Source organism: Lithobates pipiens, unplaced genomic scaffold (assembly GCF_037356315.1).
Source record: "Lithobates pipiens isolate NorthernLeopardFrog02 unplaced genomic scaffold, aLitPip1_a1.2 Scaffold_14, whole genome shotgun sequence".
NCBI lineage: Eukaryota > Metazoa > Chordata > Amphibia > Anura > Ranidae > Lithobates > Lithobates pipiens.
The window spans coordinates 1470933-1487500 of NW_027507728.1; the positions used below are offsets into that span (position 1 = coordinate 1470933).

A 16568-nucleotide genomic window follows, 5' to 3' on the forward strand; every position below is an offset into this window, starting at 1 on the left:
CGCCACTCGCGGCATATCGCCGTTGACCGCGGCACGCTCAGTACGCCTGCGCGCCGCTGTCTACGGCGCATGCGCCGTAGACAGCGGTGCCTGTCTTTCGGCAAATATCTCCTAAACCGTGTAGGTTTAGGAGATATTTCTTGGACCTACAGGTAAGCCTTAATCTAGGCTTATCTGTAGGTCAAAGTTGGTTGTAAGGGTTTACAACCACTTTAATAGGCAGAAATTTGTTATAGTAGTTTGTAGGGGTGACTACAGGTGCTCTGTTCCACCTTCATCTGGAAAGGGGGTAAAATAAGATTTTTGTAGTAGCTGTAATCTTTTGAGGGACCATGCTTGATCATAAGCAATCTAGGCACATAAAAAAAAATGTCGGCACCCTAGACTATAACACCTCCCCCACCAATCCAACACAGTTGTAGTAAGCAGTCCAAAGACAAAACAACATTTGAAAGTAGGGAGCTGTGTCTATCAGTGGTTTCTAAGGTAAGGATTTCATGATTTGTACAAAAATCCTAGTTCTTTATTGTCTTTTGAGGTACATCACAGGACACAAAGGGCACTTTATACACAAGACTATTTGGGTTATACTGTCACCTTCAACTGAATGGCCACTGTCCAGGCATAACCCCTCCCCAGCCAAGGAAGACTGTCCATGACTCTACATGCAAGAGCAAGAACAACCTATAATGTCTGCTGATTAGCGCTGTATTCTGTGGGCTGTGTCCTTTGGTGCACTGCATACCCAGTGTCCTTGCTGGCAGGGTGCTGTGCAGGTCCAGGACCAGTGATCCCTCTAGAAAGGAGTTTAGTCCCTAAAAAAGAAAACTAATGTAGTCACCATATCTAACGATTGGTAACCTGCAATTACATTTTTGATTTTGGGTTTAATACTGCTTTAAAAGAGAGGGTGCTAGACTAATCTCTCTGGAATACTAATGGGCCAGCTGAGCGTAAAGTATATCAGAAGTACACAAAAGAAAAGTCGGTGAGACCACTGTAAGTGCAGGCTGGTTGCAATAACCACAAAGCTGTGTCTGCACACCTTGAGTACAGGTTATTGGAAGAGTAAACGTCTGTGTTTCACCTATAAAGTGATAGGCACTGCGTGTTAAGAGCCATGTCGCAATGCTCTACATGAGAGGAAACCGTGATTGGGTTGAAGAGCTAGGCATTTACATGCAAGCTCCTCCATTAAGCTGTGTCATCAAAGTTCCCTACCAAAATGAAACGCAACTGCTCAGACAGAAGCAATGTCTGACCACCATATTACATACACAAGCACTTATTTGCTGTTGCATAGACAAGAGGGAGAAGTTGCGGACTCTTATTTCTGCAGAAATCACCCCTCAGGCTGCAATACTCCCAGAAATGGCTTTGATCTGAGCCATCATTGGATGGCTCAGTTCTCAGATACAGTGTACAGTGGTGAGCAGAGCAGCTCTGTGCCTTGCTATTGCCATGAAAACCATTCACGGAGATCACAAATGTCAACAGACTAGTGTTTAACATGGAAAGTCCCTCACCTTCCTCGTTCAATGAATCATTTATTTATTAGTAGAAGATTATAGGCAGCAGCAGATTTTTAAAGTATACCTTCAAATATGGGATTATTTTTATTTTTTTTTAACACTCTCATCACCCTCTTCTGTAAATCTAAGCTCCATCCTGTCTCTGCAATGCCTGTAAATTTACCCCTTCACTAGGGAGAAACTATCAGTGAATTCTGCACTGCCAAGGACAGAAATATTTCTCCCCATCTTTTCGTCCGGGGGCGACATCTGTTCTTCTGCGGCCACCTTCATAGTATCAGGTCCTGTTTCCTTTACTATCTAGCTATACTGAGTGACAGGTAATTTATCGGTTTTCCGCACTCATAGTAGTAAATGTGTTTACCTGTCATCATACATGGAGTTTCAGTGCACTGTCATTGCATGGAAATGTGACGCATGCTTCTGTCCTGTTGTGTTATCACAGCTCCGGGAAGAAATGCAGAATGCAGATGCTGGAGCCACCGCCGCCTCCAACTCCCAGCAATTGGAGATTGACAAACTCAACCAGACTTTGCAGAGGCAGCGAGCTGAGATAGAGCGCCTCAGACACATGCTGGAGCATGTCCGAGCTGGTGAGATGATTTTTACTTAATAAATAACACATATGACAGTTACAACACTCTCTAGGCTTTTTCTGTTATAGATTTCATAGTAAATGTATTTGTCTTCCAGATAACACTGGAGAGATCAACAATCTGATGGATGAGATTGATTCCCTCAGAAATGCCCTCGGCTATCAGAATGATTATATCACCAGCATGACCGACCCGTTCCGAAGGAGAGGCTACTGGTATTATGTGCCATCTTCTTCCAATGTAAGTGCGTTATGCTTGGAGGAGCACTACCATAAGGGCAGGCATGTACTGGCCATCGGGACTACCGGGAGTTCCCCGGTGGGCCGATGGCTCAGTGGGCCACTCTGATGTAGGGGGGCTGGTGATGGGACACTCTGATATAAGGGGGTGCTGATGGGACATTCTGATATAAGGGGGTGCTGATGGGACATTCTGATGTAAAGGGGTGCTGATGGGACACTCTGATGTAAGGGGGTGCTGATGGGACACTCTGATGTAAGGGGGTGCTGATGGGACACTCTGATGTAAGGGGGTGCTGATGGGACACTCTGATGTAAGGGGGCTGCTGATGGGACATTCTGATATAAGGGGGTGCTGATGGGACATTCTGATATAAGGGGGTGCTGATGGGACATTCTGATGTAAAGGGGTGCTGATGGGACACTCTGATGTAAGGGGGTGCTGATGGGACACTCAAAATGTAAGTGGGCCGGTCTGGGTGAAGTCCAGGGCCAAATTTCTGTCCCAGTCCAGCCCTGCATAAGGGCACAATTTAATAAAAATGGGAATCTGTGATTAATGTGTATGTATAAGTTGTGGTCATTGTTAAATTTTTTGTTGTGTTAAATGTTACATTTGAAGGCTCATGTATAGAAGTAGGTTTGATGGTAAATAACCGATTGCAGAATGCACTGGTAGTTTTGCATGGACCATTATGTCACAATTTAGGAAAATAAGGAAGTCCTGCTCTTTTTTTTTTTTTTTTTTTTTTTTTTTTTTTTTCATCATAAGGTTTAAAATGGTTCTAAAGGCTGTTTTTTTTATTTTTTTTAGCTTAATGCATTCTCTGCATTATGGTAAAAAAAACAAACACCCTTCTGTGTGCAACTCCCCACAGTGCTCACTTATACTTATCTGAACCCAGTCTCTATCCAGTGCTGTTTACGAGAGCAGCGTCTCTCTGGGCTCCCTCCCTCCACATAGGCCATTGGCTCCCACTGCTGTCAATCACAACCAGTGAGGAGGGAGCAGGGGGGCAGGGCTTGGCCTGCACAAGTGCCCTTATAGCAATCGGTTTCCTATGGTGGGCACTTGGCGGGGGACCCGAGAAAAAGTGGATCGCGGCTGCTCTGTGCAAAACCATTGCACATAGCAGGTAAGCATGACATGTTTGTTATTTTAAAGAAAAATAAGGGGGCTGGTTGTGGAAGAGTCTTGTACCTCTTCAATGCTATTCTTCTGCCTCCCGTAACCCTCCCACAGGATTTCTAGTGCTGCCATTGTAACAGACCAACAGCATGGTGTGTCACAGGCGTAGAGAATTGCCTAAATTTGACAGTGCCAAGGTGCCCTAAAACAGTAGTTAAAGCATTTTAATGCCTTATCCTTGTCTTCCCCAGAATAAAATACAACGTTGTAGAATAATATCTGTTGCTGCGGTGCTTTAAATTTTCTTGGGAAGGTCTAGATAAGACATTGTTTTGGATTTCCTAATACTCCTGTCTTTTTTTTTTTTTCTGCTGTCCTTGTCTGAATGGGAGCAATAAGTACTGGAAATACATGATTGTATAAAAAAAAAACACATAGGGTTGATTTACCAAAACTGGAGAGTGCAAAATCTGGTGCAGCTGTGAATTGTAGCCAATCAGCTTCTATCTTTAATTTGTTCAATTTAAAGGGGTTGTAAAGGTAAAATTTTTTTCACCTTAATGCATTCTATGCTTTAAGGTGAAAAAACATCTCACACTGCTGGCGCCTCCAGCCTCCCCCCGTTTTACTTACCTCACCCCTCGAAAGTCCTGCGCTCGCCCCCGCCGTCCTCTTCACCGCTCAGCCTGGTCGCTGATTGGCTGGAGTGGATGGATTGAAGGCAGCGCAGCCATTGGCTCATGCTGCTGTCAATCACATCCAATGACGTGGCGCGCCCGTGTGATACAACGAGCGGCTATAGCCACTGGCTGTATCACGGGAGCGCGCCCGCAGGTGCTTCTCACCATGTGAGGGAGCTCACATGAACGTGAGAAGTACCTGCGGGAAGAAGCAGAGACAGCCGCCAAGGGACCCCAGAAGAGCAGGTTCGGGGCCACTCTGTGCAAAACGAGCTGCACAATGGAGGTAAGTATAACATGTTTGTTATTTTAGAAAAAAAAAATTTTACTTTACAATCCCTTTAAGCTACTTTCAAACTGAGGCAATTTACAGGCCCTATAACGCTAAAAATAGCGCCTGTAAAACGCCTCTCCTGTCACTCCAGTGTGAAAGCCCAAGTGCTTTCACACTGCAGCGGTGCGCTGGCAGGGTGCTAAAAAAAAAAAAAGTATCTTTGAAATCAATGGGCAGGGGCGCTGTAGCGGTGCTTTTAACCCTTTTTTTCAGCCCCTAATGGGGGTTAAAAGTGGCAGAAAAGCGCAGCTAAAACAATGATAAAGCGCAGCTAAAAATAGCGGCACTTTGCTACCAATGCCCCAGCGCCTCAGTGTGAAAGTGCACTTAAGCTTTGACAAAAAAACATGGAAGCTGATTGGTTCTTATGCAGAGCTCCACCAGATTTTACACAATCCAGTTTTAGTAAATCAACCCCAATATGTCTATGAAAACCTATTCTGTTCTAGTTTTTCAGATTTATTTTTTTTTAATTTCTATTTCTAAAAATCAGCAATATTGCAGGATATACAACAATACTAAACTGAGTTTTTATATGGCAGAACTCCGGCCGTGATTCAATAAGTACCAAAGACTCTGGTGTCAGTTTACATTACCCACTGACTTCATCTCCTGCAAGATGGAAAGGTGGTCACCACAGACACAGCAAAAAGGAGAAGCGTTTGCCTCAAGCAATGGGGCATTGGGTATACTCACCATTTCATCATAGGCATCACAGGTGCCACAAAGGTAGGTTCCGTAGCAGTACTAAATTGTTTTCCTGTGAAACACCAAAATACTTTTCTATAGGAGAGATCTTATCATTTTTGCTGTAGCTACACAAAGCGTGACTGTGCTTGGGCACATAAGGCCAGAAGACCTCATTGGGTCTCCTTTCATTACCAGCTGGATGCTCATCTTCAGAACTAGCTATACAACTAGGTATTAGCACAAGTATAGTTAAAGTGGGAGTTCCGCCATTTTTTTTTTTTTTTTAAAGTCAGCAGCTACAAATACTGCAGCTGCTGACTTTTAAAATAAGGACACTTACCCGCCCAGCGCGCCCGCGATGTCGGCACCCGAAGCCGATCTCTCGATCGGCTCTCGGATGCTGCCGCCGCCATCTTGGGTATGGGAATCAGGAAGTGGAGCCTTGCGGCTTCACTTCCCGGTTCCCTACTGCGCATGCGCGAGTCGCCCTGCTCAATAAGGATGGTCCCCATTGTCTCTGGGATCCTTGTGTTTCCCAGCAGACAGCGGGGGACACGCAGGAAGTGGGGTAAATACCCGCAGATTCTGCGGATATCTATGCCGGAAGTGGGTGCAAATACCTGTACTGTACCTCCCCCCTGAAAGGTGCCAATTGTGGCGCCGGAGGGGGGGAGGGTTCCAATGAGTGGAAGTTCCACTTTAGGGTGGAGCTCCGCTTTAATATTCCTTGTGCTGTTCATTTGCTTTACCTTGTAATGATGGGCTCACATATTGTGGCTGCAGTTTGTAGTGTCCTGGCTGATTGTGATGAAAAATGATCTCCTGCAGCATGTGTGAGCTCTGCCCGTGTCCAATATAATTACTGTGTAGTTCTCACCTGATACACACGATGAGACTATCAGGCGAATCCGATATTCTGTTTTTTTGTTTTTTGCATGCTAGTCTCCATATCAAAAATGAAGAGTTTACTAAAGTTAAAAAACTCTCATATGTCAGAATAAAAATTTGGACGTGATGTAATGTGTTTTATTGTATTTTTAGATGAAAACTGTACTGATTAAATGAAAATCGTATAATTTGTTATTGTGCGAGAAAAATTTTCATGTTTAGTTTTGGTCTGTGTACAAATGATCAGATTATTGTACGATCGCTTCAAAAATAGTATTTTTTGTATGATTTTGTAAACCTGTGTACGGGCCTTTTGACTATTGAGTTATGCAGCTGCCGTCAGGTGATTGGACATTGGCAAAGTTGTAAGGACAGCCCCAGCAAAATCCCTTCCTTAATGTTAGTTTGAGCACTGGATCCTGCCTAGGCACATGGTGCAGAGTGTTAAACTAGCTGCATGGGTGCTTTACAGCCATGACACTACCACCTGGTGTAACCCTGTTCCTGCAGCCCTCCTTGTGCGGTATGCCACCAGGTAAGTGATAGTTACATAGTTAGTAAGGTTGAATAAAGACACCAGTCCATCCAGTTCAACCTGAGTGTGTGTCTACAATAGTTCCTATCACTGTACATTGCACACTCACATCAGTCCCTACCCTCAAGGAGCCCACAATCCAAGGTCCCCATTCATATACTAGGGCCAATTTTGTACAGAAGCCAATTAACCTACCTGCATGTCTTTGATGAGCTGGGGGCCTAGTTCCCTATGTTCCAGTGGTTGCCGGGACTGGAAGACACTGCGATAAAGTTGGGCCTGTGACCCTATCTAGGAAGTCCAGGGTGCTTGTTCCTTATAATTTTGGCACAATGGGAGTTACAGCCACTTCCCAAGTTTATATTGGGTGCTAAGCTGTGCTGTTTTTAGCTGGAACCCACAATGGGATTTACAGCCACTGATCTCATTCAAACATGGGCGGCTTTTCTTTTTCTTTTGCTCCCATGTGGGTCTGGGGCTGTCTCTGTTTGGCCTTACTCCCACCTGAACTTACTACAATAAATAGCCTGTATGTTCTTTTTTGTTTTAAGGCAATTTTTTTTTTTACAAAAAAAACCAAAACACAGGTTATACTTACCTGCTCTGTGCAGTAATATTGCTCAGAGCTAGTCCCTTACTACTCACCCCTCTTTTCCCTGCAAGTGCCCCCATAGCATACCTTAATGCATTAATTATGCAGGGAATGCATTAGGATAAAATAGTTTTCCTTTATAACCACTTTTAGTTCTGCTTTAAGACCCCTTTCTGACCGAGAGTGTTTTACAGGCGCTATAGCGGTAGAAATAGTGCATTCAATCCGCCCTCAAACTGCTGCACCATTGTCTCCAGTGTGCAGCGGTGCGCTGGCAGGACGTCAGGAAAAGTCCTGCCAGCAGCTTCTTTGGAGCGGTGTGTTTACCGCTCTTCCACCGCTACTCCCCATTGAAATCAATGGGCAGCGCTGCAATACCGCCGGCAAAACACCGCTATTACGGGGTATTGCGGGCAGTTTTAACCCTTTCTCGGCCGCCAGCGGGGGGTAAAAGCGCCCGCTAGCACCCGAAATGCGGCGCAAATCCGTCGATAAAACGCCGCTAAAAATAGCGGCGTTTTACCGCCGACGCTATGGGCGGTGCAGTGTGAAAGCCCTCTTAGGGTCGAGTTCCACCCTTCCCTGTCGAGATGTACTCCAATAGACCTGTGAGCACTTCCTGGGCTTTTTCGCCAGGCTGTTTCCAAGATTTGCAAGGCTGCCAACTGATCCTCTGTTTAAACTTTTCCCAAGTTTTATCAGGTGAATATTCAGGCCTCCACTAATGCCAGCTGCTATATACGGCTGTTCAGGATGCCCTCTGAGCTGCAGACAGTCCCTGGTTCTATTGTTTTTTTGTGGACCTAGTAGTGTTTTTTGTTAATTTTACCCATCCCTAAGTTAGACTGCTTTTGGGCATGCTGGCAGTCTCTGAATTCCTGTGTCCCGTAATGTATGCGAAAGCAAACAGGGTTTTTGTACTATCCATTTCTTTTTGTTCATTGAAGGACACAGGTGTGTCTATGCTAATGCTCTTGTACTGTGTGTCCACCAAACTGAGGAATGCTTAGAGGATGAAGGGTTACACTTGGGTGGCACAATTTATTTTTTGCCAGGGTTCAAATCTTTCAGTAGACAGCACTATAATCCAATTTTCTCTGAAATCCTGTGTCCACCAATGAACTCCAAAATAATTGACTTACGGTAAGTAAAAAAATCCAGCCATATAAAGCGGGTTCACTTTAAAGTGAAAGTAAACCCATCAATTTAACAGTTTAAAAAAACGGTTACATTCCCGGCATGCACATTGGTTGTGCTCTCAGTCAAACTGTCAAACCATCCAATGGCTGGTGTCATAACGATCACATGTGCAGCACCATGGCAGTTGAAGGTTAAACAGGGTCAAAAATGGCAGCTTCCATGGCTGAAAACAATAGGACAGTTTAGTTCCACTTTAATGGCAGAAATTTGGTAATTGTATTTGTCTGGGTTTGTGTAAAACAATACATTGACTGGAAAGTCAATTACTGTCTCATTTAGTAATCTTTTTCTTTCCTTGGCAGATGATGAGGTTGATGGAGGCTCACACAGTGATAGCGATGCACTACCATGTCATTTTGTCCCTCCTCCTGGCTCAGTTATTTATACAGTGTTTCCTAATGGTACGCCAGTCCCCCAAGGAACAGTCATTTATGGACCTCCACCTCCCTCCACTGGGAGTTCTGTGGCCCCTGGAACTGTTATATATGGGCCCCCACCTCCTGGCACTCAGTTTGTTTATGGTCCTCCTCCTCCACAGTTTACTATTCCAGTCATTCCAGCTGGCGTTCTGCACTGCAATGTGTCTGCACACCACAATCTGGTGAGTCCCATTTCCCATTATGTATAATAGATAATTACATGTAGGGAGTATCATCATCTGGCACTGGATAATGTTGTACTATTTAATCAATTGAATGCTTGTCTGTAATTCCATTAATAAGTATTTTAAATAAGGAAATGAGAAGAAATCTCTGTAAACTAAATGGGATTACCATCTTAGGCCTTGTACACGCGGTCGGACATTCCGACGGAAAATGTCCGATCGGACCGTGTTGTCGGATAATCCGACTGTGTGTGGGCTCCATCGGACTGTTTCCATCGGAATATCCGACGGACAAAGTTTTAGAGCTGGGCTATAAAACTTTCTGAAAACATGATCCGATCGGACTTTGTCCGATTGTGTGTAGAGAATTCCGATCGGACAAAGTGCCATGCATGCTCAGATCAAATTCCTAGACCAAAGCTATTGGCTACTAGCCTGAACGTAGTCCCATCGTAACGAAATAACATCATCACGTTACGTACGATCGGATTTTCCGACAACTTTGTCCGACCGTGTGTATGCAACACCAGTTTCGGACAAAATCCGACGGATTTTGTTGTCAGAATGTCCGACCGTGTGTACAAGGGCTTCGAGAGTTGTCATTGGAACTTCCCTCACCTCTTGCTCTGATGACAACTTAAGATGTTTGGACTTCCCCTTCCCATTATGATTTTCTGTCCTGATAATAATGGTCAACTAGACAAAAGGGGAGGTGAATCTCCCCAGCAGTGCACAAACTACAAAAAAAACCTTGACAAAGGGTCTACCTTTCTCTACTTTATCCAAAACTCGTTTCCTTTACATGCACTTTAAATTGATGATTGTGTATGTAGAAATGTAAAATTACTATAGATTTCCATCAAATGTATTTTTAATAGGAAAATGAAGTTACTCACCTTGAAGATGTTATTGATCATCTAAAGTCTCGACATAAAAAAGAAAATAGGGCAAAAGCACAATTAAAAGGTGATATTGAAGAATTGGAACGTCGCAGACAAATGCTGAAAAGAGAGGTTGATGATTTGCACAATGCTGCCCAGAAACGTAAGCGCAAGTAAGTGTCTCGTATGCAGGAATGGTCTAAATGTGTATTAAAAGTTGTGATTTTTTGTTTTCTAATGCTTATTGGTTTTTGTCTTTTGAGTATGTTTGTTTTAGCATAGCAATTTGTGCCGTTTCAGGAATTTTACGGAGGGGCATCTGGACCACCTGATTACAGAGCTGCAGCTGGAGAGATCATTGCAGCATCATGATAGTATTGAGAGTGAGATTGAGTGCATAGAAAAAACACTTCTGAAGAGAAGGGCAGAGCTCCGAGAGGCTGACCGGTTGCTGGCAGAAGCAGAAAATGAACTGAAAAACACAGAGGAAAAGGTTGGTAGATAACAGCTCTGTATGTAATGTATTACAGTACCTGCTGTAAAGACTGCACATTGAAGAATGTGATATGTGACAGTAAGACCCCTTTTACACCACACCGCCCATTGCATTGGCGGTAAAACGCCGCTATTTTTACCGGTGCATTTCGGGCGTTAGCGGGGCGCTTTTACCCTCCGCTAGCGGCCGCGAAAGGGTTAAAACCGCCGGCAATACGCCGCAATAGCGGCGTTTTGCCGGCGGTATTACAGCGCTGCCCCATTGATTTCAATGGGGAGGAGCGGTAAACACACCGCTCCTTCACCGCTCCAAAGAAGCTGCTGGCAGGACTTTTTTCTGACGTCCTGCCAGCGCACTGCTGTAGTGTGAAAGCCCTCGGGCTTTCACACTACATACAATGGTGCAGCTTCTTTAGGGCGGATTGCAGGTGCTATTTCTAACGCTATAGCGCCTGCAAAACGCCCTGGTGTGAAAGGGGTCTTACTGTCATGCTGTAATTCTCTGTTTTCCAGACTGCAGTTTTAAAAGAAAAATACAGTATAGCCAAGAAGCATTTATCCCAAACAGAGAATGATGCAGAAGAGCTGGAGAAACGGGCAGAGGAAATGGCTGTGAATCTTGTAAAAGCTGACCAACAGCTGCGGTATGTCACAATGTGTTTGAATGTACAGTTATGAATTATCAGGATTGCACACTTTCATTTCACTATTTGCTCACACGTGTTGTCAAAAGCCCCATACGGAGAATAGATCATGTCCCGTTTTCAGTAGAAGACATGGAAACAAACTGCCAAAATCAGTACACTTTAGGCTTGTGCCCCCTGATTATAATGCCTGACAGGCTGTTGGAGTTGTCCATTTAGCGCCTAGAGTTTTGTATTTGTTTATTACTTGTGTAGGATGATACAGACTTTAACGGATGACTGAATCCTAGGCCTTCATACATGGTCACCAAAACATATAAGATATGTGAACATTTGCATTTGTGTTGCCTTATGACGCGTACACACGATTGAATTGGTCTGGCAAACAATCCGCCGAACTTTATAACGAACGGACTTGGCCACACACGGACGCTCCGAAAGTCCGGCGATTTCTAACGTGACGATGTACAGCACGTACGACGGGACTAGAAAAAGGAAGTTCAATAGCCAGTAGCCAATAACTTCCTTCTCGTACTTGCTTCAGAGCATGCTTCATTCTTAGTCCGGCGGACAAATTTTGAGTCAAAATTACTTTCTAAGTCCGCCAGACTTTACGATCAAAAAGTCTGCTGGAGCCCACACACGATCGAATTGTCTGGTGTACTGTGGTTCGGCGGATTCGATCGTGTGTATGCGGCATTAGTGTGCATTTGTGCAGTGGGCACTGGGTGCTGGCCTTATTGCTAGGGAGACAAACGTAACTCCCAGAAAGATTTAAAGTGGATGTAAACCCGAAATACTTTTTATTTTTATTTTTTGATGTCATAATCTAGAGTATAAGATTTCACTTGAGCCCAGTCTTGCCACAGTTAATCCAGCTCTGAGCAATCCTCTTTAATTGTTCAGTGAGATAAATCTTGACAAACCGAGAAAAACTTTGTCAAATCCTCCCCGTTGCTGTGAGTGACAGGAGATTTACATATCTCGTGCACTAGCCTAAGAGACATGCATTATTTTTTAATTCCCTCCCATTCCTTTCTTCTGCTGCTCTGCCAGGATTGGATGTTCCCCACCTCAGCATAATTGGGCATGCTGAAATCATGTGGTTACTTTCCTGTCTTTTCACTGAATGTTATGCCGCGTACACACGGGCAGATTGTATGGCGTACTTAGTCCGTCGAAACACATTTCAGCGGACAATCCGCTCGTGTGTGGGCTTCAGTGGACTTTTTCAGCGTGCAGTCCGGAGTACTAAGTATTTCGTTTTTTTCTAAATTCTGTCTGTCGTACTTTGGTTTCAGCGGACAATACGGTCGTCAGTATGCTAGTTCGACAGACTAAGAATGGCGCATGCCCAGAAAGGATTTACACGGGGGAAGGGTGCTTTGCTGTGTCTTGGACTTCCTATTTCTAGTCCCGTCGTACGTGCTGTACACGTCATCGCGCAAGCTTTCGACGGACTGTTTGTGTATCCGTATGTGGTCAAGTCCGTTCAGTGGAAAGTACGACGGACTGTCCGTCGGATTGTATGACGGACTAAGTACGCCATACAATCCGCTCGTGTGTACGCGGCATTAGAGATCATAGCAGAAGTTCAGTGTAAGAAATACACAGGAAAAAATGCATATTGACAACTGGAGTGTAGAGGTGGGCGGGGAGTCTACCGACATCATGACTCCACCCACCGAGCTCCAGACAACGACCCACACACAGAATCTGCAGTTTTTCGGTTCTCATAACAGACAGAGGGGAGACATTTGACAGGTAGGGATCTTTATAGATAACCTCTATGGCAGTAGTTTAGAAAGGATGACATTGGGTTTACATCCACGTTAATCAGATCAGTGGACCTTATTATGTGCACAGGCAGTGAAAAGTGTCTTCTAGAACTCGTAGATACACATTGTCATCCTGCTAGAATTGACAATAATTTATGTGTGAAGCTTCCCAGAACCAGAATAAAATGCCCTTACAGTTTTTGCATGTTTATAAATTAGAATTTATGTACTTAGGGCTCTACAAGCAAATGCCAGAAACTTGGAACAGCACAGAGCAGAGCAGGAAAACATCCTGCATGAGATAAATAGTGTTGTGTCTGCAAAAGATGTTGAATTCCAGTCTCTGAACCACAAGATCCAAACCATGGCTGATAGGTAGGCATTGTATGTCCCACATTTATGTGTGATGCAATATATCGCTTTGGTAAATTGATGAAATATTCATTATTCTCTTCATTTTTCTCGATCCTCTATCGTTTTCTATGAAAATTTCACATTTTCAGTCTTCAGAAGTTGCAGGACGACATCCTGATAGCGGAGGGGAAGGAAGACCACCATCTGCAGACACTGAAGGAAGCTGAAAATCTCCTTATGGAGAAGAAGATGTCTCTGGAGAGACTAAACAATCAGGTAAGTTAATGAATGCTTTCTGTTCCACTAGGGCAATTCTAATGTTGCTATAATCATCCTCTGAATTAATTATTGCTGTTCTTGTCCTCCAGATTTCAGAGCAGCAGGAGGAGATTTCAGAATTGGACCGGCTCTTGGGGCAGAAGAAGGAGGAGCTGCATCTCCTGCAGAACCACACTGAGCTAAAGAAGGCTGATCTGAAGGATGTCCTGCGAGATGGGGAGATGGAGGCAGCTGAGAGAAGGCTGGAGATAAAGGTAATCCATCCAAGCAGTTGGGATACTAATAGAGAGAGCCTTTAGCACAGCCCTGCTTTTAATAAACTGTATTCGCGTATCACCACATCCTTGCAATCACAGATAGAAAGGTAAATAGCTTGGTTATGACAACACAGCATATCTGTTTTACTTAACTGTCCAGCCAGAACTATAGGATTGATACATCACAAACACAGAGCCATTTATCTAAATACATTCAGCGCAACATTTTTTCCATTTTCTAATCTTTATTTAGCGATAGTCTTTCGGCAATGTTTGCTGCTTTTTCCAAAGAATTGATTTTTGGTTACAGCGCAGTATTTCCTCCATTTTTGTCATTTATCTAAATAGTCTAAATACAGAGCCATTTATCCAACTTCCCATCCAAAACCACTTGTTTTTACCACAGATACAGCCTGAATATAAAACCATTTATCCTCTTCAATGCAGAACTGCTGGTTTATAGCTTCATCCAATTATCCAATTATCCAATTTACCAATTTACCAATTTACCAACCAGAGTTACTGGATTATGGCCCACATGCATCCTAAATATGGCACCGACTGTCCATCCAGAGCTGCTGGTTATTAACCCAGATACAGTCTATATGTAGAACCATGCATCCTACTGTCCATTCAGAACCACTGGTTTAAATATAGAGTCATCTACTGTATATAAATGTTTCTAGGTTGTTAGCTCTCATCAGTGCAAAAAAAATGCAATCTATGGCTGCTATGTAGTATAGTTTTGAATGTGTGGAAGTACAAGTAAGGAACTACTGATGTGTGCCACAAAGTAGAGAAGCACATGCTATTACAGAACAGAATTTTGAGTACAATGTTGTGTATATATATATATATATATATATATATATATATATATATATATATATATATATATATATACCGGTATATATATTTTTTTTATATTTATTATTATTATTATAATATATATATTTTTTTTTTTTAGCATATCTGTGGCTTCAAACGTTTTAAACTTCTTGCCTTTCTTGTAGTGAAAGGTGCCTCCTGGGTGCCTAAATGTCTGTGTAGTCATATTTTCTACAGAGCACCCAGTGAATCATGAATAGTTGCTCTGAATTTAGCCCACCGCCTATTAGTTAGTGATCCAACATGGCATATTAATGGACAAATAGGAAGACTCCGGAGATGGAAAGAATTAAGAGCATCCATGTGTTTGGGGGCTCCTAGGCTGCTCTGCAAAAAAATTGTGCTTTTTTTTAGGCACATAGAGGTTTCTTCACTAGACACCAAGGGCCAGTTTCTAGCTTATTTTTATAGCCGTAAATAAACTAAATGAATTCATGAATTATCTTTGATATTATTGTCAGACAGTTTAGAAGTACCGAACCATCTATCTTCTGCTTTGTCTTGTAGGAGGTGAAATCCTTTTTGGAAGATTTAAGTGTTGAGAAAGGGGAACTGAATGCACAGCTGAATGAGAAAAGACTGCAGCTCTCCAACCTTAAACAAGAAGTGATGCAGGAAGAGGACAACCTACAAAAACTCACCTCTCAGATTCACAAACAGAAAACTGGTAATATATCTAGCATGTCTTCATTCATTCCAGTATAAAATGGAAACTTGCCACGAACTCCTTGATTTTTTTTTATTTTTTTCTTTAAGCATATCGCCTACCTGTGTTCTTTTTTTAAGTTTGCAGTAAGATACACAGTCAGAGATCAGATGGCTATGATTAAGCACTACAGCTAGTGCAAAACGTCAGCAATTTTTCCTTGTTCGCTGTGTTTGAGCTGTGATGTGATTTCCCAATAAAAGAAAGTGGTCTTATGAAGAGTGCGGCAGTACAGAGCTTGTTTTTCGTCTGTTGACAGTCAGAGATCATGCTTCTGGAGTGCAGATCCTCCTCCTTTCTTGGCACAATCTGACAACTTCTATTAGATATGAAAGCAGATAAAGGATGCACATTATTCCAAACAGGAGAGACAAACTTCTAGGCAATTAAGCAAGCAAATTAATCTTGATCAGGGGTACTTTATTTATTCATTAATTTATATTGCCAATGCGTTTTAGGACAGTTCAAGTTTTCTTTCATCGGGTATGTATTTACCAAATTTCTGTAAACCTTTTTTTAAAGGTTAAACCTTTTGGGGGGGAAAAAACAAATGCACATATTTATGCATAAATATGTGCATTTATTATTTTTTCCCACAGGAGCCTGGAAACCATTGCATTCATGATCAATAGATCATGCATGCAGTATCGGGCTCCTGCAGATTCTCAGTATAGCTGGCTGCCCGTACTTCCCAAATGGTTAGACAGTTACTGAAGAGCAGGAGGATCAATGAACTACCGGAACGCTCACCAGCATCATCGCAGTTCATTAAAAACTACAAGCGATCTGCTGTAGTGCCGAACTGATAAAAAGTCCTTCATTTGCATCATCCAGCAAGATCTGCTGGCCCGCACATCTTGCTGGATGATGCCATTGATGGACTTTTTATCATCTGCCGGATTTTTTCACTCGTTTGTGAGTATGCAATTCTACTTTTAATAAATTTCAGTGTTGCAAGGCTGGTGCGCCCTCTGTCCTTATTTTCTTTTAGAAACAACTTTTAACCACAGACATTTTGTACATAGTGCACTGAGGAAGGGAACCCTTTTTTTTGCCCCAAAATGTGTTGGACATACAACATATGATCAAGAAGTGCATCTCTAATCAAGATCGGTTTGCTGCTTTTTTATTCATAAAGGTTTTCCATTCCTACATGGAGTGTGCTTGCCTTATCTGCTTTTTATCCAGTTTTCATCCCCTAATGTGTGGTTGTGAACTATTAGGCTCCATGCACACTGGAGCTCATAAACTGCAGTTTATTGGAGTT

The 16568-nt window shown here is 43.0% G+C and overlaps 1 protein-coding gene across 2 annotated transcripts in view; it reads left to right on the top strand.

Annotated features, from left to right (window-relative positions):
- CNTRL (centriolin) overlaps positions 1-16568 on the top strand; it is a 159948-nt gene that overhangs the window by 86311 nt on the left and 57069 nt on the right. For both annotated transcript variants that reach the window (XM_077479161.1, XM_077479162.1), the window contains 11 exons: positions 1978-2125; positions 2226-2368; positions 5053-5239; positions 8718-9016; positions 9898-10073; positions 10201-10393; positions 10909-11039; positions 13052-13192; positions 13321-13447; positions 13540-13704; positions 15103-15262. In XM_077479161.1, the coding sequence (XP_077335287.1) occupies positions 1978-2125; positions 2226-2368; positions 5053-5239; positions 8718-9016; positions 9898-10073; positions 10201-10393; positions 10909-11039; positions 13052-13192; positions 13321-13447; positions 13540-13704; positions 15103-15262 (1870 nt within the window). The remainder of the gene's footprint in view (positions 1-1977; positions 2126-2225; positions 2369-5052; positions 5240-8717; positions 9017-9897; positions 10074-10200; positions 10394-10908; positions 11040-13051; positions 13193-13320; positions 13448-13539; positions 13705-15102; positions 15263-16568) is intronic.